This window comes from Equus przewalskii, chromosome 4, assembly GCF_037783145.1.
Source record: "Equus przewalskii isolate Varuska chromosome 4, EquPr2, whole genome shotgun sequence".
NCBI lineage: Eukaryota > Metazoa > Chordata > Mammalia > Perissodactyla > Equidae > Equus > Equus przewalskii.
In genome coordinates this window covers 88895931-88918633 of record NC_091834.1, presented here as the reverse complement: position 1 = coordinate 88918633, position 22703 = coordinate 88895931, and the positions used below count along the sequence as shown (strand labels likewise).

The 22703-nt window shown below is 34.9% G+C and overlaps 1 protein-coding gene across 10 annotated transcripts in view; it reads right to left on the bottom strand.

The window, feature by feature from the left end:
- Window positions 1-22703, bottom strand: part of AGBL3 (AGBL carboxypeptidase 3) — a 96339-nt gene that overhangs the window by 22095 nt on the left and 51541 nt on the right. For all 10 annotated transcript variants that reach the window (XR_011539591.1, XR_011539594.1, XR_011539592.1 and 7 more), the window contains 2 exons: window positions 22185-22242; window positions 20653-20724 (listed from right to left, as the gene is read on the bottom strand). Coding sequence is in view for 5 of the 10 variants with exons in the window: in XM_070617751.1 (XP_070473852.1) it covers window positions 20653-20724; window positions 22185-22242 (130 nt within the window). In the remaining 5 variants the exon portion in view is untranslated. The remainder of the gene's footprint in view (window positions 1-20652; window positions 20725-22184; window positions 22243-22703) is intronic.

Below are 22703 nucleotides of genomic sequence, written 5' to 3'. Positions count from 1 at the left end.
AAAAAATTGAAAATAGAATTACCATATGATCAAGCAATTCCACTTCTGGGCATATGCTCAAAGGAATTGAAAGCAGAGTCTTGAAGAGTTATTTGTACATCCATGTTCACAGCAGGATTACTCACTATCTCCAAAAGGTGGAAGCAACCCAAGTGCCCATCGATAGATGAATGGATAAACAAAATGCAGCATATACATACAATGGAATATCATTCAGCCTCAAAAAGGAAGGAAACTCTGACACCTGCAACAATATAGATGAAGCTTGTGGACATTATGTTAAGTGAAATAAGCTGGTTACAAAAAGACAAATTCTGTATTTGTCTTCCAAATATTTGATTCCACTTATATGAGGTACCTAGAACAGTCAGGGGGTGGGGAGGAGGGAGGAATGAGAAGTCATTGTTTAATGGGTATGGAGTTTCAGTTTTACAAGATGAAAAGATTCTAGAGGATGTGTGCACAACAATGTGAATGTACTTAACACTGCTGAACTTTACACTTAAAAATAGTTAAGATGGTAAATTATATGTCACGTATATTTTAACACAATTTTAAAAAATTAAATATACATAGGAAGAAAGGGGGACAAAAAGAACCCTGAGTAAAGCCTGAAGGAAGACTGGTAGATGTTTTAAACGATGTGGAAGGATTACTTATAATTATAATGCCTAAATTGGTAGGTAGACAGCATAAGAAAAAGTAGAATACACTTAGAATAAAAGCAAGAAATATACTCTGCTTTGTTAAAAAATGTTTATCTGGTTAGAAATATACACTGAACTATTTATAGGCAGAATGATATGATTTGCTGAATTGGCTTTAAATACTTTAGCAAAAGAAAAAAGAAGTGGTGGGAATATATATGAAACAAGAATAGCAGGATGCTGATAATGATTAAGGGTGGGTGATGGGCACCAATGGGTTCATTATTCTATTCTCTCTACTTTTGTTTATGTTTGAAATTTACACAATAAAGCTTTTTTAAAAAAGGAATTGTCTATTATGAAAGGAAAAGGAAACAGATGACTAAAGGACTCATTAAATTAAGCTCGACTTGAAAGATAATGAATGAGAGTAAGTATGGTTACGATATCTGGCAATGCTGCCAGATGAAATTAACTTACCTACAGCCTCTGGAGAAGCCATTCCTAGCCATTCAACAAACATTCACTGAATGCTTGTTATGTATCTCGCATTATGTTTGGTTTGGTAAATAGGTATGAAAAATATAGTCCTTGCCTTTAATATACTAACAGTTAGGACTAGAGAAGGAAAAGTAAAACATCAATTAGAATATATTTCTATGGAGGCAGGACACTTACTGTAGGATTTCAGAAGAGGGACTTCTAGCCATACTTAGGGATAGATAAGGAAAGCCTCCTAATTCTTAATTAATCTGAGTCTTGGTGAATAAGTACAAATCGGCTAAGTAAAAGAAGGGGGTAGTAATCCAGGTTGTGGGACTAACATGGCATATTCACAAGTATGGTTTAGAATGACTGGAATATCAGGTAGGTATGAAGAAGTGGTTCGAAACTAGAGGCCTTGTTTGTAATAATAACACTTTTGAGAGATTTCCTGAGACACGAATGATTTGTGACTGGTAGATGCTTAATGTTTTTTGAATTGAATTGTTAGAGGGCCATTGAAGATTTTATGTAAGCAACTGACATAATCCGCGTTTTTGAAAGATCACACAGGCAGTCAGGAGGATGACAGGGTGAAGGAAAGTGAAACTTGAGGCAGGGAGCTAAGTTAGGAAGCTAATGCAGTAATTCGAGGTAGGCAAAAACAGTCTGAACTAAAGAGCAGCAGTACGATGAACATGCAGATTCAAGAGAATCTTCGGGAGTAGAATGGATAGAGCTTCTCACTATTGGATACCAAAAACAGAGATGTGGAAGATTAGGATATATTTTGGGTTATTATTTAGGTAAGTGGATGATGGCAGTACTACTGACCAAAACATGGAACACAGGAGGAGAATGGGCTCTGCAGTGGGCAAGTTGAGTTAGAAGTATCTGTGAGGAAAACAAATGGGGATATCCAGTGGGCAGAAGAGCATGGAATTCAGAATAGATACCTACACTGAAGATTTAAAAGTAGGACGATCATCAGTTGTTTGTTGAAGCTACAGTTATAGATGAGAGTGCTCAGAAATAAAGTATGTGGTAAGAAGAGGAGAGACCAAAGGATGGCATACTTTAAGAGCCCACTTAAATTTAGGCAGAGGAAGAGGAGCCCATGTAGGACACCAAACATGAATGGCCAGAAAATCAGGAATAAAACAGGGAGAGAGTAGTGCCACAGATAACATGTGTTGAATTGCTCAATGAATCAATGGAGAGAGGGTTTAACGGCTCTGGGAATAATCAATAGGAAAGAAGTCAAGTACAATAAGGACTGATGGCTTTGGAAATAACAATTTCATTGGTATGGTGAGAGTAGAAGCCAGATTTTAGTAGTTCAAGAAGTATACAGGAGAGGAAGTAAAAGTAATGAATAGTGACTATATTTTGATGAAGGTTAGAAAGAGGGTAGTAATTAGAATTATGTCACTAAGGAAATCTATGGGCATGGGATCTAGAGGACCAGTGATAGTTGAGAGAGTATACTCTTGGACTTCATTTTTTAAAATTACAATATCCCCCAAAAGAGAGAGAATAGTATAAGGAACTTCTTAAACTCATCACTCAGCTTCAATAATTTGATTTATTTTTGCTGCTATGGTTGCTCAATAATTAGAATCCATCAAAGGCACTGAAAGAAATGGTTATAGATAGCTAATGTAAACAACCTGTGCAGGTGAAGTATGCTCCAAAGAAAGAGAAATGATGCCTGGAGTGCCATGACTTAGCTCTGGGTGCTGGTGATCTGGCCAAACGAAGACTGGGTACTGCAAGAGTACTGCGTTTGTGTTTACCAAATTCAAAGAAGGAATGACTTAGACATAAAACTGTCAGGATTTATTATGAATTCACTCTCTTCAGTCAACTGAATCTCTGTATTTGTACTATATCTAATCAATAAATATAAACTCTTCCAGAACTGAAGATATATAAGTGGACCTCTCAGTCTCTGGCAGAATCCATATGATTTCCTATTTGATAAATTCAATAATGGAATAGAGCGGACTTCCTTCTGTAATAAACTGAGTGTTAATGGAGATATAACATTTTAGAGGAAAATGTATACCCCTAAATGCATATATTATAAAGATAGGGGGCAACATCAAAGAAGAAGAAAAGATAGCTCTTTCTGAAATGATTTGCTTCAGTAAAAAAGAAAAATGTAGAATTTTTATTAGCATGTCATCAAGACTCAATAGGACATATATCTATGACATAATGTAATCAAGAAGTGATGAGAATCACAGCTCAGGAAAGACTGGATAAAGTTGAGAAACATAATTAATTTTTAAATTAAGCATGTGGTGGAAGCAGTGGGGAACACTGAAAAAAACCCTCCCTTTTATGGCAAAATTCCATGAATAATACCTGTCTCCAATTTCTCTCCTTCTATTTAAAAATACACTTTAACTAGATTTGTACCTCTGTCATTCTACTGAAATTTCTCTGATCAAGATCCTCAATAAAACCTCTATGTTGTAAAATCCAATAGTAAATCCATCTCACTTGACTTCTCAGAAGCATTAGACTTAGTTGATTATTTCCTCCTCTTTGATACACTTTTTCACTTAGCTTCCAGGACAACGCGTTCTTTTGGTTTTCCTCCTACCCTACAGGGCGCGCCTCAGTCTTCGTTCATTGGTTCTTACTCTTTTCCTGATCCATCAGCAGAGTTCCCAAGGACTTGCTCCTTAACCGTCTTCTATATTTACACTCACGGAGGAAACTCATCCAGCCTTGAAATACATTCACGCCTTAAAATACTATCTTTATACTGAAAATTCCCAAGTGTATCTCCAGCCCAGATCTCTTTCCTGAACTCCAGCCTCACCTATACAACTGCCTAGTCAATACCTTCACTTTAATGTCTAAAAGGCATTTTTTTTTTTTTAAGATTTTACTTTTTCCCCCCAAAGCCCCCCGGTACATAGTTGCATACTCTTCGTTGTGAGTCCTTCTAGTTGTGGCATGTGGGACGCTGCCTCAGCGTGGTCTGATGAGCAGTGCCATGTCCGCGCCCAGGATTCGAACCAACGAAACACTGGGCTGCCTGCAGTGGAGCGGGCGAACTTAACCACTCGGCCACGGGGCCAGCCCCTCTAAAAGGCATTTTAAAAGCAGCATATCTAAACTTAATTGCTGCTCCACCCTCAGTCTTTGCCATCTCAGCAGATGATAAGTCAATCTAGCTAGTTGCTCTGGCCCCAAACCTTGGAGTTTCAACAGTTGTAAACACCTGTGAAAACATCACCACAATTAAGATCTAGAAAAGATAATCTCTAACACATTCCTTGTGCAGTCTTCCCTTCATCCCCTATGCTATCCCCTCCTACTCCAGGAAACCTTTATCTGTTTTTTGGCTCTATAGATTAACTTGCATTTCATATATATGAGATTTCATAGAGTATCTACTTTTCTGTATCTGGTTTCTTTTACTTAGCACAATGATTTTGAGATTCATTCATGTTGTGTGTATCAGCAGTCCATTACCTTTTTATTCTATGGTATAGAAACAGCATCAATAAAAAGGAGGTATCGGGAGTCAGGCAATTAAATAGATTTTTTTCAAGGCTATGTTAAACAAAAATAATTTTTTTTCTTATTCAACTCATAAAGAGATTAAATAAGGCAAGTATTTTTCAGAGGCAGAAATAAAATAGCTATTAACCTTCTCTGTTTATAAAAGGACTTCCCATATCCAGATTTCATAGATTTTTATTAATGATAGCTATATTTTTATTTATTTAAATCCTAAACAATCAAAAAAACCCTTCTGGGGCTGGTCCTGTGGCCGAGTGGTTAAGTTTGCGTGCTCCACTTTGGAGGCCCAGGGTTTTGCTGGTTTGGATCCTGGGCGCAGACCTAGCACCGCTCATTAAGCCATGTGAGGTGGCACTCCACATACACAACTAGAAGAACCCACAACTAGAATATACAACTATGTACTGGGGGAGTTGGGGGAGAACAATAAAAAAAAAAAAAGATTGGCAACAGATGTTAGCTCAGGTGCCAATCTTTAAAAAAAAGACCAACAAAAACCCTTCTGTTGGTATCCTTGTCTTCTCAGTCCAACTGGGAGTTTGTTTGCTCATAGGACACTTTAAAGATGTCACTGAAACAGTTTCCATACAAGTCAGTGCTCTTGGTATGAATTATTTTCTGGATTGGCCTCTCACTGGTTTCTAAGAAATGGTCTTTTTGGACCTTGCTAAGCCTCTGAATCATATTTTGGGAGCTGAAAGAAATTGGGTATTCTGATTTCAATGTCAACAGTGAACTGTCTCATCAAGTGTAATATAATGCCTTGTTACATTTGTATATTACACCTCACATAGGCAAAGTATTCTTACAGATATTATCTTACTTGGGGCTCTCACCAGGCCTGTGATATAGGCAGGATGGCCAATGATATCCCCATCTTACATCAGAGAGGGAATGTAAGGGAATGTTACAGAATCAGACAAGTTAAGCTCTTTGCTCAAGATCACATAGCTAATGAGAGGGAGGGGCAGGTATAGAATTCGCATCTTCTAAATCCAGTACTTTTTCTATCACTTTCTCTTATCTTGATATATCATTTGATTTCTTTCCATAGATAGGCCAAATAATATATTTTTTAAAATTAAGCCTTGGTTTAAATTGATCAATTCTAGATCTGAGTACAGGTTATGCTCAAGATGGTTTCTTACCTAATTTTCTGGGTTTTGGGGTCAGGAGAGTCTACATATTTCAACAGAACCCATTTTATTGAGTGGAAACCAAGTTCTCAGACGAGGTCAAGGAAGGAAGAAAGGGCATACCATGTGTCCTCTGTTGTGCAAATTCAGTCTATTCTCAAATATTTACCCAGTCCACTGTTTAGATGGTCGTTCATATTATTCCTAAGGACAGGGAAACTTGCCAAGGGAGCTAGCGATAGAATAATTACTAGTGTAGACAAAACTAAAAGGCTATGTTATCTATATTCTCCCTGACTTCCCTTTCTATTCCTATTTCAGTTTTTAGGTACTGGTATTATCACTAAGTGACCGATGCTCCAATTGCTATTACAGATAGTAATTTGATAGTCATTCATTCTAAACTGCTGAATAATTATCTGATGCTAGAAATTTCTTCTTAAGAAGAGAAACTCAGGGGCCAGCTCCGTGGCGGAGTGGTTAAGTTCGTGCGCTCCGCTGAGGCGGCCCAGGGTTCAGATCCTGGGCGCAGACATGGCACAGCTCGTCAGGCCACGTTGAGAGGGCATCCCACATCCCACAACTAGAAGGACCTGCAACTAAGATATACAACTATGTACCGGGACGGGTTGGGAAATAAAGCAGAAAAAATAAAAAAAAAAAAAAAAAGAAGAGAAACTCAGATAATGCAATGATAAATGAGTAGAAATAAATGTCTAACTGTAGATTTTTAAGGCATCCACTGGGATAGTTTGAGGATACTGAAATCTCAGAACCCTTCAAAACGCATCATATGGGCACTCCTATGTATAAATCTGCCCTAGTCACAGATACTGTATAGAATATAAGGAGACATCCAATTAGCAATTGTTATCAAAATGTCGCTTTTACCTGTTGTTTTAATTCAAAATCAGAATCTTAGAAAACAGAGGAAAAAGAGTGAGGTAGTCAGGTAGGAGAAATCAAATGTAGTTCTCCTACCTCAAATATCTTTGTAGAGGACAAGAAGGGGCTTGTCTAGGTATTTTCATTTAAAAAAGAGAATATACTATAAAGTTACTGAACTTAGACTTTTAAGATTAACAAAACTTAATTTTTTACTTTCTCAATAATAACTTCATTCATATATTTAATGGCTGGCTTAATTGATCTTATCTTCAGTTAATCTGTCATTGTTTCATTCAGACGTATGAAATACGTTAGTATATATTTCCCTTGTTTTAATTAAACTGTTTCAAGAGAACAGCAAACAGTAGAAATACCTATCCACTAACTGTCAACAGTTCAGAACTGAAAATATGTACGTTAGGATCTGTGAAGGACAGCTACATGTATAGTAGGGTGACTAATTTTTAGAGAGCCAATGCAGGACACGGTCATACCAGACCAAAAAATAGTATAATATATTATAAATAATTTTATACACTCAAGTATTATGATTTTAATATAATGGGTGTTTATTTAAAATTTTATATTTTTTTGTATTATTTGCTTTTCTGTTACATAAACCCATTATTCAAGGAAACAATAGGAATAATTAACAGTGGCAATTAGTAGCAATTAATAGAACAAAGTAAACAAATAGTATATGTGAGAATAATATAACAATATATTTATATAATGCTTCTTTCTTTCCCCTGATACAGATTTTAACTTTTTATTGGATATTTAAATTTTATACACCATATTGTTATGTTTTTGTTGTTGTTGTTGTTTGGTGAATAAGATTGGCCCTGAGCTAACATCTGCTGCCAATCTTCCTCTTTTTTTTTTCCTCCCCAAAGCCCTAGCACATAGTTGATTATCCTATTTATAAGTCATTCCAGTTCTTCTATGTGGGATGCCACCACAGCACAGCTTGATGAACAGTATGTAGGTCCATGCCAAGGATCTGAACTGGTGAACCCTAGGTAGCCGAAGCAGAGCCCACAAACTTAACCACTCAGCCATGGGGCCAGCCCCTATTATGTATTCCTAAGACACATAAATATAAGACCTTTTAAAAGTTGAATGTAAATACAATGGGGCTGATAAATACCTATTACCTATATTTAATTAAAATTAACAATGAATGTTTATGTCTCATGATAAAGTAGGATATTTTTGCTCTTTGTGTTTCCTTTTCCAGTAATACTCCTCTGAACTGCTTGCCAGCCTTTAGGATATCCTTCTTTTATTTTATGTAGTCGTAAAACCAAACACATTCAAGATCAAGTTCTCTTTGACTTGCAGGTCTCCTCTTCTCAAGCTCACATTACACTGATTCCTGGTGGCAGTCCAATGCAATGACATCAAGTTAGGTATGCTGTCAACAGATGAGTTTGAGCATGGAATACGACTTTACTTATTAAGAACAGCAGATTTCTAGACTTGTAATGAATTAGTTTCCGGCTCTCCAAAAATGTCCTTCCACTTTGTATCTATAGACTGGTTTTAGTAGACTAGTGTTTGGGCTTTCAGATCTTCTGCCTCTTTAAATTCATTATGTAAGGTCACCGTATTTAAAATGTCAATTGTTTTTAGACATTCTAAAGCACATTGGATTTCATCATAAGTTAAACTTCTCTTTCTCAGGGAAAATGTTTTTAAAGCACAGAGATAGTTTGAACCTAAACTGAAGGTAGACTTCAAATAAATTACAGGTTTTAGCACTGTTTTACTTAGTTACCCCTTTCTGGTGACATATTTTTGAGTTCTGAGTCAGTCTTATTTACCCCAAAATATCATTTTTTTCACTGTATGAGTTTTTGTTAAAAGCTACAAATAATATTGAACAACTCAGGTGCAGTTAATTCATCCTTTTCTATGCTCCTTATGGCCTCTTCAAAGATCATGCAACAGTTTTACAGAAACCGTATATAAATTATTTTACTGTAGTCTTTTCCTCTATTCTCATCTTCAAACTATTTCCAAATTAGAGGAGGACGTTCTTCTTATCCCACAGGTTGAAAATGTGATTTAATGGCAGACCAACATTTTAAAGTCTTTTCTACTGGCCAGCAACAATGATAGCCATCTTGTAGGCTCAAGTCTAAGGAGGCTACCTTCTTCCATTTCTATGAAGCCAAAAATCTCATTAAGTGCTTCTGCATGTTTTGAGGAAACTAAAAAGTGAGCAAAAACTTTCATCACAGATGGCAAATCACACCCTCTGTTTTAGTACAAGGTGTGCAAGACATTTGCAGGTAAGATTTTTTATTTTCTTTGGTAAGAAGTTTATAGACTGAATGAAATTTTCCAAAATTTACATTTTCACTGTCTGCCAAAAATGCAGATAGATGAGCAAAGTCCAATTTGTATTTGGACAACATATTAACAATATTTGGTTTTACATTTTCTTTTGTGGTTTCATAAAAATCAAAGAAATCAATATTTGAGACCTCATTTTTCAAATTAAAGCACCTAAGTGCTAGAGGGAATTTTTTTGATTCAGTGTATCATGTGATACACTGTAGAAAACATTATCATTGGTAAGATCTGACAAAATGAACTTTACATTATAAGAGGCTAACACATCTGTCACCAAAATTTCCCCTTTGGTTGATCCACAGGACATTTTAGTGGAAACTTCTGAATCATGAAATGTAATTTTACTCAGTTTCATCAAGCAACCAAGGGAATTGTATGATAATGAATGTTCATTCATGTGGTATGCCCAAACGAGTCCACCAGCTATTATTTTTAACTGAGCATTGGTGTCTTTTGGGGAGGTGAAAAAACTTTCAATGGATTTTGAAGTACTTGCTTGTCTCACCTTAGACTTGTGAGATTCAGTCTCCTTCGTGATGCCCAATACCAAATTCTTTTCTCCAAACTGTACACTGAGCTCTGCTGTGGTTATTTAGGCCCCCTCTCCCACTACGTTGTATCTGCATTAAAACAACAAATTTAACCTTTTTTTTTTTTTTTGGTGAAGTCTGGCTCCTGCTGGCTTTGATATTGTAGCTGTTGTCCTTTAATTACCTGGACTCTTAGAAACTTGGTCCCAATATCCACAACGTTAAAATTAAACTAACTCTATCTCAATACAAAGCACAAGGGCTAATTCACAGGTAGAGTCTAAAATGAATTGTTAACACTCCTGATTGCAACACACTTAAGTTGCACACTTATGTCCCATCACTTAGAGATGTACCACTGGATGATCCACTGAATTATAAATCATGGTCGCCAACCTTAGCAGTAAGGGGAAAAAGCAATGACAGTGACTATGAAAAGTGCATAACCTATGCTGTATCCATTCGACACAAAAAAAATTGTATTGTTGAAGAGGAGGGAACACTCCCAAACTTATTTTACAAGGCCAGCATTACTAAAGCCATATAAGAACATTACAAGAAAAGAAAACTACAGATCAATATTCCTGATGAATTTAGATGCAGAAATTCTCAACAAAATACTAGCAAGTTGAATTCAATAGCACATTAAAAGGATCATATACCATGATCAAGTGGAATTTATCCCTAGGATGCAAGAATGTTTTACCATACATAAATCAATTAATGTGACACATCACATTAACAGAAGGAAAGATAAAAATCATATGATCATCTCAATTGATGCAGAAAAAACATCTGACAAAATATAACATCCTTTCATGATAAAACCCAAACAAATTTGGCTTGGAAGGAACATACTTCAACATAATAAGGGCCATATATGACAAGCCCATAGCTAACATCATACTCAATGGTGAAAGCCTGAAAGCTTTTCCTCTCAGATCAAGAACAAGACAACACTGTCCATTCTCACCACCCTTATTCAAGATAGTATTGGAAAACATAGCCATAGCAATCAGGCAAAAAGAAATCAAAGACACCTAAATCTGAAATGAAGGAGTAAAATTGCCTTTGTCTGCAGGTGATATGATCTTATCTAGAGAAAATCCTAAGGACTCCACCAAGAAATTGTTAGAAATAATCAATGAATTCAATAAATTTGCAGGATCAAAAATTAACATACAGAAACCAGTTGTGTTTCTATACACTAACAATGAAAGATCTGAAAAACAAATTTAAAAAAATCTCGCTCACAATAGCATCAAAATCAATAAAATACTTAAGAATGAATTTAAACAAGGAGGTGAAAGACCTGTACACTGAAAGCTATCACACTTTGATGAAAAAAATTGAAGAAGACACAAATAAGTGGAAAGATATCCCATGTTCATGGACTGGATGAATTAATATTGTTAAAATGTCCATACTACTTAAAGCCATTTATAGGTTCAGTGCAATCCCTATCAAAATTCCAATGGCATTTTTCACAGAAATAGAAAACATAATTCTAAAATTTGTATGGAACCATAAAAGACTCTGAATAGCCAAAGCACTTGTGAGAGAGAAGAACAAAGTTGGAGGCATCACACTTCCTGATTTCAAGCTACAATACAAAGCCATAATAATCAAAATGATATGGTACTGGCATAAAAATAAGACACATAGACCAACAGAACCAAAATGAGAGCCCAGAAATAAACCCTTACATATATGGTCAAAAAACATGTGACAGGAAGCCAAGACTACTCAGTGGGGAAAGGATACTTTCTTCAACAACCGGTGTTGGGGAAAGTAGATAACCACATACAGAACAATGAAATTGGACCCCCTATCTTACACCACTCACAAAAATTAACCTGAAATAGATAAAAGACTTAAACGTAAGACCTGAAACAATAAAACTATTAGAATAAAAGATAGGGTAAAAGCTCTTTGACATTGGTCTTGGCAATGAGTTTTTGTATATGACACCCAAAACACAGGCAACAAAAGCAAAGTTTAATGCAGGACTGTATCAAACTAAAATGTTTCTGTGCAGCAAAAGAAACAATCAATAAAAAAAAAGGCAACCTATAGAATGTAAGAAAATATTTGCAAATCATATATCTGATAAGGGGTTCATATATGAAATATATAAAGAACACATATGAGTCAATGGCAAAATACCAAAAAATCTGATTAAAAAATGGGCAAAGGAACTAAATAGACATTTTTCCAAAGAAAATATACAAATGGCCAACAGGTACATGAAAAAGTACTCAATATCACTAATCACAGGGAAATGCAAATCAAAAGTACAATGAGATATCACCCCACACCTGTTAGAATGGCTATCATCAAAAAGACAAGAGATAACAAGTGTTGGCAAGGATGTGGAACCCTTGGTGCACTGCTGGTGGGAATGTGAATTGGTACAGCTACATACTACAGTATGATCCAGCAATCCCACTTCTGTTGAATATATACAAAGGAAATGAAAGAAGATCTCAAAGAGATGTCTACACCCTGATGTTCATTGTAGCATTATTTACAATATCCAAGACATGGAAACAACCTAAGTGTTGGTCAATGGATGAATGGATAAAGAAGGTGTGGTATATATTTATACAATGGAATATTATTCAGCCACAAGAAGGAAGGACATCCTGTCATTTGTGACAAAAAGGATGAACCTTGAGGGCATTACGCTAAATGAAATAAGTCAGATAAACAAAGACAAATACTGTACGATCTCATTTATATGTGGAAATTAAAAAAACAAAACTCACAGAAATACAGTAGATTGGTGGTTGCCAGGAGCTGAGAGGTGAGGGAAATGAGTGTTGGTGGTCAAAAGGTACAACTTCCAGTTAGAAGATGAGTAAGTTCTGGGGACCTAATGTACAGCATGGTAACTATAGTTAACATTACTGTATTGTATACTTGAAAGTTGTTGAGAGTAGATCTTAAATGTTCTCATCACACAGACAGACACAAAATGGTAACTATGTGAGATAATGGATGTGTTAACTAACCTTATTGTAGTAACCATTTCTTGACATACATGTATCATCACATTGTACACCTCAAAGCTACACAATATTACGTGTTAATCATATCTCAAGAAAGTTGGAAAACAAAAAATAAACCCTCCCCCTCAAAAAAATGTTGCTTTCAGTCTCTATTTTTGCAAACTGAAAGCAATGATGGCAAAAGGGTTTTGTACTTTTTCCCAAACTTCTGCTTATCACTGAAAACTCAGAATTTTTGCATCCTGGGGCAACTTTAGTGAGATATAACTTACGTACCATGCATTTCACCCATTTAAAATGTAAAATTCAGTGTTTTTTTTAATATATCTGCAGAGTTGTGCAACCATCATCACAATCTAACTTTAGAACATTTTCATCGTGCCAAAAGGAAACCCCATACCCATTAGCACCCACTCCCTATTTCTCACTCCAACCCCTAGCCCCTGGCAAACACTAATATACTTTCTGCTGTATGGACCTGCCTATTCTGGACATTTCACATAAATGGATCATAGAATATGCAGCTTTTTGTGTCCACTTTCCTTCACTTAGCAGGTTTTCAAGGGTCATCCATGTTGTAGCATGTATCAGTGCTTTATTCTTTTTTGTAGTTGAACAATATCTCATTATATGCATATATCACATTTTGTTTATCAATTCATCAATTGATGGACACTGGTTTCTACCTTTTGCTATTACGAAGAATATTCTAAGAACATTCATGTACAAGTTTTTGTGTGGAGATATGTTTTCATTTCTCCTGAGTATATACCTAGGAACGAAATTGCTGGGTTATTTGTTAACTCTACATTTAACTGTTTGAGGAACTGCCAGACTATTTTTCAAATTGGCTACACCATTTTACATCCCCATCAACAATGTAGGAGGGTTCCAAACTTTCCACATGCTTGCCAAGACTTATTGTTGTCTGTCTTTTTGATTATAGCCATCCTACTGGATGTGAAGTGGTATTTCATTGTAGTTTTGATTTGCATTTCCCTAATGACTAAGGTGTTGAGTACTTTCTCATGTGCTTATTGGCATTTGTATATCTTCTTTGGAGAAATGTTTATTCAAATCATCTGCCCATTTAGAAAACTGAGTTATTTGCTTTTCTATCATTGAGTTTTAAGGGTTCTTCATATATTCTACATACAAATCACGTTTCTGATTCACGATTTGCAAATAGTTTTTCCCATTCTGTGGACCACACTGTCACTTTCTTGATATTACTGTTTGTGGCACAAACATTTTTAATTTTAATGGAGTTCAATTTACCTATTTTTTTTTGTCCTTTGTTCTTTGGGTATCATAGCTAAGGAGCTATTTTGTAACCTAAAGTCACCAAGATTTACTTTTGTTTTTTATAATTACTCAATACACTGTTACTTTTATTACAAAGAGTTACATTTTAGGTCAATTAGGAATAGTACAAGTAAAAGATATTTTGTTTTATTTATTTCTTCTCTGACACACTCTATGTAGATCTGAGTTTCTGACCTATATCATTATCTTTCTCCCTGAAGAAGTTCTTTTAACATTTTTTGAGGATCAGACCTGCTGTCAATGAATTCTCTTAGTTTTTATTTGTCTGAGAAAGCCTAATTCTTCTTCACATTTGAAATGATAATTTTGCTGGATGTAGAATTTTAGGTTGGAAGTTTTCATCTTTTAACACTAAGTATCTTATTCCACTCTTATCTTGCTTGCATGATTTTTGACAAGAAATCTGCTCTAATTCGTTTTTTTATTTATTTGTTTATTTTCAGATGTACATCATAATATATTTCGAATTCTGTGTAGATTACATCATGTTCACCACCCGAAAACTAACTATAGTCTATCCCCTCATATGTGAGCTTAATCACCCCTTTTGCCCTCCCCCACCCCCTTCCCCTATGGTAATCACCAATCCAATCTCCAGTGCTATGTGGTTGTTTGTCCTTGTTTTTATCTTCTACTTATGAGTGAGATCATATGGTATTTGACTTTCTCCCTCTGACTTATTTCACTCAGCATAATACCCTCAAGGTCTGTCCATGTTGTCACAAATTGCTCTAATTCTTATCCTTATTCCTCTATGGGTATTTTCTTCTCTGATTTCTTTCAAGATTTTCTCTTTGTCTTTGGTTCTGAAGTTTAAATATGATGTGCTAGGTGTATTTTTTTTTTTTTTTTTTTTAACATTTATCCTGCCTAGTGTTCTCTGAGTTTCATGGATGTCTGGTTTGGTATCTGTCATTAGTTTTGGGAAATTCTTAGCCATCATTACCTCAAATATTTCTCTACTCTGTTCTTTTTCCTCTCCTCCTAGAATTCCAATTATGTGTAGGTTACACCTTTTGATGTTGCCCCACAAACCTTTGATGTTCTGTTGTGCTTTTTTAAAAAATTTTTTTATTGTTGTTCCTCTTTGCATTTCAGTTTGGGAAGTTTCTACTTACCTACCTTTGAGTCCACTGATTCTTTCCTTGACCACTTCCAGTCTACTGATGAGGTCATCAAAGGCATTCTTTATTTCTGTTAGTGTTTTTGATTCTTAGCATTTCCTTTTGATTCTTTCTTAGATCATTACATTTCTCTGCTTACATTACCCATCAGTTTTATATGTCATTTACTTTCTCCATTAGAGCCCTTAATATATTAATCATAGTTATTTTAAATTCCATGTCTGCTAATTCCAAAATGTGTGTCATACTGGAGTCTGGTTCTGATGCTTGTTTTATCTCTTCAGACTGTGTTTTTTCTTGTCTTTTAGAATGCGTTATAATTTTTTTGTTGAAAATTGGACAGTGAGTAACAGGAACTGAGGTTAATAGGCCTTTAGCATTGGGCTTTATGTTAATCTGACAAGGAGCTGGACTGCATGTTTTAATTTTTTAATTCTTATTTTCTTCATATCTTTATTCACCAGGACTGTGTTTAATGTATGCTCTAGTTTCTGGTGCCAGAGGCTCAGAATTCCTATAGGATCCTTGTTTTTGTATATCCTGTTTTCTTTGGGATTCTCTAAAAAATACTTATCAGATAGAATCTGTGTCTTGCTTGCAGATCTTTCAACTATAAACAACTATTATTGTACTGGAGTCATGTTGATGTGACGGTGAGGGGGGTCATATTTTCATGTCATTCTTATTTTCATGAAAATATATTTATTTGGATAAGTGCAATAAGAGTCTGTTCTTGGGGCCGGCCCCATGGCTGAGCGGTTAAGTTTGCGTGCTCCGCTATAGGCGGCCCAGTGTTTCGTCGGTTCGAATCCTGGGTGCGGACATGGCACCGCTCATCGAGCCACGCTGAGGCAGCATCCCACATGCCACAACTAGAAGGACCCACACCTAAGAATATACAACTATGTACCAAGGCTTTGACTGGAATGCCATGTTTGAGAGAGACATGCATAAACTCAGATATGACCAAGGGGGAAAGGGAGCATCCTATAATCTTATTATTAAATCCCAGTCCTTTAGTGGGTCTGTGTCCCTGGGCTCTGACCTTAACAAGCATTTCTTAGCTTTCCTTCCTCCAACCCTTCAGTGAGACAGGAAGGCTAGAAGGGGCTGACTCTGATGAGGGGAGGAAGAGTAAGTATTGCGAAATATACCCAGAACATTCTCCATGACAAAGGTCTATTCTCCAACTCCAGCCTTTTACATGTTGGAGCTGAAACTAGACATCCCCTTAGTAGGTTTACATAGTATGAGTATGTTTTTTTCTAAGAGTAGCTTTAGCTTTTACATTTTGGTCTGTCATCCATTGTGAATTAATTTTGTGTATGGTGTAAGGTAATAAGTCCAACTTCATTCTTTTGCATGTGGATATCCAGTTGCCCCAATACTATTTGTTGAAAAGACTATTTTTTCTCCATTGAATTCTCTTGGAACCTTTGTTGAAAATCAATTGACAATAAATATACGGGCTTATTTCTGTACTCTCAATTCTATTTCACTGATCTCTATATCTACCCTTATGCCAATACCACATTGTGTTCATTACTGTAGCTCGGTAGTAAGTTTTGAAATTGCAAAGTGTGAGTCTTTGAACTTTTTCTTTTTCAAAATTGTCTTGGTTATTCTGGGTCCTTTACATTTCTATATGAATTTTAGGTTCAGCTTGTTAGTTTCTGTTTCAGCTGAGAGTTTGATAGGGATTGCATTGAACCTGTTTATCAATTTGGGGAAAATTGCCATCTTAACAATATCAGGTCTTTTGATTCATGAACATGGGGGTATCTTGCCATTTATTTAGATCTTCTTTAATATATTTCAACAGTGTTTTGTAGTTTTCAGTGTACAAGTCTTGCACTGCTTTTGTCAAATTTACTCCCAAGTATTTTATTCTTTTGATGCTATTGTAAACAGAATTGTTTTCTTAATTTCATGTTCAGAATGTTCATTGCTAGTATATAAAACTATAATTGGTTTTTATAACAGATTTATTGAGATCTAATTCATATACCATAAAATCCACCCATTACAATTGACTTTTGTGTGTTAATATTTTACCTTGCAACCTGGCTGAACTCATCTGGTAGTTATAATAGTTTTTGGTGTGTGTATGTGTATTCCATAGGATTTTCTATATACAAGACCATGCCTTCTGCAAACAGAGACAGTTTTACTCCTTTCTGTTCTGGATACTTTTTATTTATTATTTTTGCCAAACTACCCTGCCTAAACCTCCATTATAATGTGGAATAGAAGTATTGAGAGCAGACATCCCTGTCTTGCTCCTAATCTTAGGGGGAAAGCATTCAGTCTTGCACCATCAACTACTATATTAGCTGTGGGATTTTCATAGAAGGCGTTTATTAGGTTGAGGAAGATTCCATCTATTCCTAGTTTGTTGAATGTTTTTGTAAATCATGAAAGGATGTTGGATTTTGCCAAACACTTTTTCTGCATCTACTGAGATTATGTGCATTTTGTTCTTTGTTCTATTAATATGATAGATTACATTGTTTAGTTTTCATATGCTAAGCCAACCTTGCATTTCTGGGATAAATCCTGCTTGGTCATTATGTGTAATCCTTTTCATATGTTGCTGGATTCAGTTTGTCTTACTCTTTGTTTGTCTTACTCTTTTGTCTTAATTCTTAATGGATTGAGAACATTATAAAGAAAAATGCTATGTATTTGTCCCCTGGAATTCTAACAATTACCTTTTCTGAGAAACTTTCTCTGATACTCCCCTATCTCCAAATAACTTCTATGTAATGCCATAGCACGGTACATTTTGTGCATAGTGTTATCACTCAATTTATCTCACTCATTGTAATGAACTGTATATGAGTCTTATTAAACTTTGATACCTACTTCTTAAATGATGAGTAGCTAATCTAGTTGAAGAGAGGGAGAATTATGTTTCAGGCAGAAAAGACAGTATGAGCAAAGGCAAGGAGCTGAGAAGACATGGATTTTGAGGCTACAAGATCATCTTTGCTGAGGCATAAAGTAAAAGGCAGAGAATGGCAAGAGATAAACCGGGAGAGGTAGTCAGGGGCCAGTTCATTGGAAGTCTTGTATTTCATGTTAGAGAATTTGGTTTCTATGCTGCAGCAAATGGTTGTAAAAATATATATATATATATTTTAAGTAACAGACCATTATTGAAAGAAAAATTGTACAACAAGTCTACTCATGATGAAAAAGGGTTAAATGGGCTAGGTCCCAACTGCTTGGCTTCCTAATCAACTCTCACTATAGCTCCCCAAGTGGTGAGTCACAAAGTGTGGTCTGTAGATGACCCATATCAGAATTATCTGAGGTATTTTATACAAAAAAATGCAGATTCAAGAGTTGACAACAAAGACCAACCTAGAATCAGAAGCTGGGGTTTTTATAAGCTCCCTAGGTAATTCTCATGGACACCAAAATTTTAAAACCAGATGTTCTATAAGACAACTGGCCCATAATCTTCAAAAATGTCTGTGCTGTGAATGAAAAGAAAGGCTGAACAATTGTTCCAAGTTAAAAGAGAATAAAGGGATAGGACACTTAAATGCAATTCGTGATCCTGAATCAGGGAAAAGTTTTGCTCTAAAGGACATTATTGGGACATTTGGCAAAATTTAACTAGAGTATGATACAAATAGTATTGTATCAAAAGTTGAATTTTCTGATTTTAATGTGAGAGAACGTTCTTGTTCTTGGAAAATATATGCAGAAGTTGTTTGGGAATAAAGGAGCATAATGTCTATAGAAATGGATTGGGGGAAATATAGAAAGAGATAGATAGATAGATAGATAGATAGACATAGTTCTTTGTACTATTCTTAAAATTATTTCAAAATTAAAAGTTGAAAAATTATAAAGAGAAAGCCTAAAAAATTTTAAGTCTCAGGATTGTGCCAACTTCAACCACTGTTAGAGAACTGAGAATTACTGAAAGGCTTTAGGGTAGTGGTGTTACATAATCAGATTTGTGTTTCTGACAGGTCATTTCTATGGTACTATAAAGGGTGGAATTAGGATGGCAATATGGGTAACAAGGAGACCAACTAGAAAACTATAGTATTCCTGGTAAATAGGTGATAGGAGTCTGAAAAGAATGATGGTAGTTAAGATGGAGAAAAAGAGATTACAAGGTAGAATCAGTTGGATTCAGTGGATGACTGGACAGAGGGATGGAAGTGAAAGGAGGAAAGACGGTAACTACCAGGTTTCTAGCTTGGTTCTGTAGATATTACTGCTGCCAAAGTTATAGAGAATACAGGAGGAATACCATTTAGTGTAGAAGCAGATAAATTTGAATTCAGATATTTGGGACATCTATGTGAAGATGTATAGCAGAAAGTTAAATACAGGAGTCTGAAGCTTTGACAAGAGGTCAAATGTATGTATAGCTATGTATGTACTTACATGTATACACACAAATATATATGTGCATCTATGCAGGTATACACACATCTGTATGTAGAACAACAATATGATATAATCAAGGTCAAGAGCTAATGAAAGGCTGAATCTAAGCAGACTTAATTTAAGAGGAATAAATTTAAAGCCCAGTACATTGAGCCAAAATACCAAACCAAAATTGAAGAAGTAGAGAATGGAGGAGACACAACTTAGCAGCAGCACTGTAGAAATAAAACTTTATAGGTTTGAATATATATAAATCCAATTTGTCAATATTTTAGGATAATATTCAAAAGAAGAAATGCAATCTTAGACTGCGTTAATGGAAATCTAGTATCTAGAAAGAAGCAAATGAGACTGAAGGTTTACTGTATACGCATTAGATGACATCTGCAATACTGTGCTCAGCTTCCTTCAAGCTTGAATAGTGATAGAAAGGAGTAAATAAAGTGGTAAAGAGATGTGAATCATGCTGTATTATAGATGGTTGGACGAAATGGAAGGAAGGTTTCAGGGAAATACATGATATTTTTAAAAATACTTATGATCTATCATGTGGAAGAGGTTTTACATTTGTTCTCATTATTTCAAGGAGAATTAGAGAAAATGAGTCAGTCAGAAATGCTTACCTGTAAGGTTCCTTCTCTCTTTGTTTTGTGTTATTAAAGAGGTAGATGAAATTTACAGGGACACATGTTTTTAACTCAACATGAAAAGAACTTTCTCAATGTCACAGCTCTCTAGCAATGGAATGAACTGTATTGCAATTTGTTAAACTACTAATCACCAAGTGTAGTCAATCAAAGGGTGGATGAGTCTGGATCCTGTAATGAGTAGGAGGTGAGACGAGTACTCTTAAGGTTTCTCTCTGCTTTAAGATTCAGTGAGAAGGGAAATAAAGATCAGACAATGAGATCAATATTCTTTTTTTTTTTTGACTGTGTAAAAATACAAGAAAGCAAATTGACATATAATGAATTTCTACTGGCTTCCTCTATATATTTCTAGAGCTAGAGGAAAAAATAAAAATTTGAGATTCAAAATTTCTGGGAAGGTGAATTGTTCCTTGGCCGTCCAATGTGAAGATAATCTCCTAGTTTCTTATATGTTGATCTTGATCAGATACATATTATTCAATAGCTCAGATCAGATGATAGTTGACCACCCATTACTGTCTATATCCCCATTTCACTCACCCAAAGCTTTATTAGGGAATTGTCTTCTGAAGTATTCAAATATACAATCATCTGATACATTTGTCCTCGTATCTAGAAAAGATGGTAAAATGTCATTAGTAGCATGAAAATAATTCATTGACTTTTATATTTCATATTTTTATCTTCTAAATGAAAAATGCTAGCAGATAACATGTAAACACTAGTTTAGCTCAATGAAATTAATACAGTTCTCAAATCTTATGAATTTTTGTTGCAATTTTGCTATATATAGCAAAAGTCTAGAAAATATCCATACCCTTTGGGTCTGCAATTCCTTTCTAGTAATCTGCTATAAATAAATAATTAAGAATATATACAAATAGGAAGTTATAAGGTCTTCATTGTTGTTTACAATAAAAAAATGTAAACAATAAAAGTTTAAGAACGAGGGTGGCTAAATAAATTAAGGTTCACTCTTACAATGGAATACTTTGCCACCGTTTATTACCACGTAAAGAAGTTAATAATACACTTCAATTTTAAATGAAAATGTAGGTTCCAAAACAACCTGAAGATTCTGTGATTAATTAACATGGAGTGTATGTGTATAGATGTAGAAAAAGGTCTACAATAAGTATTCTAAAATGTGCTCTTTATTTTTAATTTTTGACATTAAATTTTTATCAGAAGAATATATAAAAGTTACATATAAAAAGTAACTGATTTGCTTGACTGATCACTATGAAAAAGAATAATTAATTTAAAATTCAAGTAAATTAACCATTTTAATTATACTAGAATTTTCCCCTTTCCTTGGTGTGGTTCTTATCCCCATTTCTATTTTTAATTAGCCTGCCAAATCATAAACTAAAAAGATATATGTTCATGTATATGTATTTTTAACTAGGTTACCTCAAATCCTTTTTAGAAATAAGTATGGTATAAATATACAAAAATAATACTCATACACATAAAATTAAAGAATTATTTTAGATAAAATTAAAATATTGCTCAAATTAAATGAATATTTTTCAAAGGACCTTAAAGAAAGATAAGGAGATAGAAATTCAGAAAAAGAATACCAGAAATGTTAGTCAATCAGAGATTCATATCAGGCTCATCAGATTCCAGTAGAAGCAAGTGAATATTCCAAAATTTAATTTCTCGCCTGGCCTCATCCTTTGTTAAGTTATAAAACAAGAGGACCAAGATGGTTTTTAGAATATAAAATCTCTATATTTTGTTTGGGGAAAAAGCTTTCAAATCAGAGATATCCCTCAAGTGTGTGGACCACTCACTCTCGAACCCTCCAATGTAACTGACCACTCCTTTCTCTGTGCTCTCTTGGAACTCTGTCCAGACTATTGACATTGCATGTGTAACACTGCAATGAACTTGTTTACTTGTTTATCTCTCCCTATTAAAAGGTGAGCTCCTGAAAGGAAGAAATGATATAGTATACTTCTTAATATCCCTAGCACCAAGCACAGTGGCAATCTCAAAGTTGTAGCACAAAAAAGTGCTGAGCAAATGAAGTAATTGTTTATGAGAGGGTGGAAGCAGAACATTACCTTTCACATCAGAATTTGATTCTTTATGTCTTTGCACTAAATGTCCTTTATTACAAACCTAATGAAACACAGAACCAGAGGGAAAACAGTACTATGTTATAAACATGAAAATGAGGTAGACTTCCTATATGCTTTATGGTACAGTAATTTTCAACATTCCTCATTTTATCCTCAGAGGTTTAGAAAAGACAAAAATAATCTCTTAAATCAGAACTTTCTGATATCTTTCACAACACTACTTTTCTCCTATAGCAATGAGTAGAAGAAAATATTGATACCAATGGAGTTTAAAATTTTTTCATTTCATATAGAACTTATTTAAGATGAGAAAGAAACCAAAAAAATGTATACTTATAATCTCACTTACTTAAATGAGAAGAATAAAGATGTAGGAAGATAAGTGTGTAAAATGTGTGAGAATATTTAAAATTATATGAAAATGTATAAGCGATTCCAAACCTGTGCTTATATAGAAAAGATGAAAAATATTTTCTTGTAGCTTGTAAAGAAGTCCAGAGG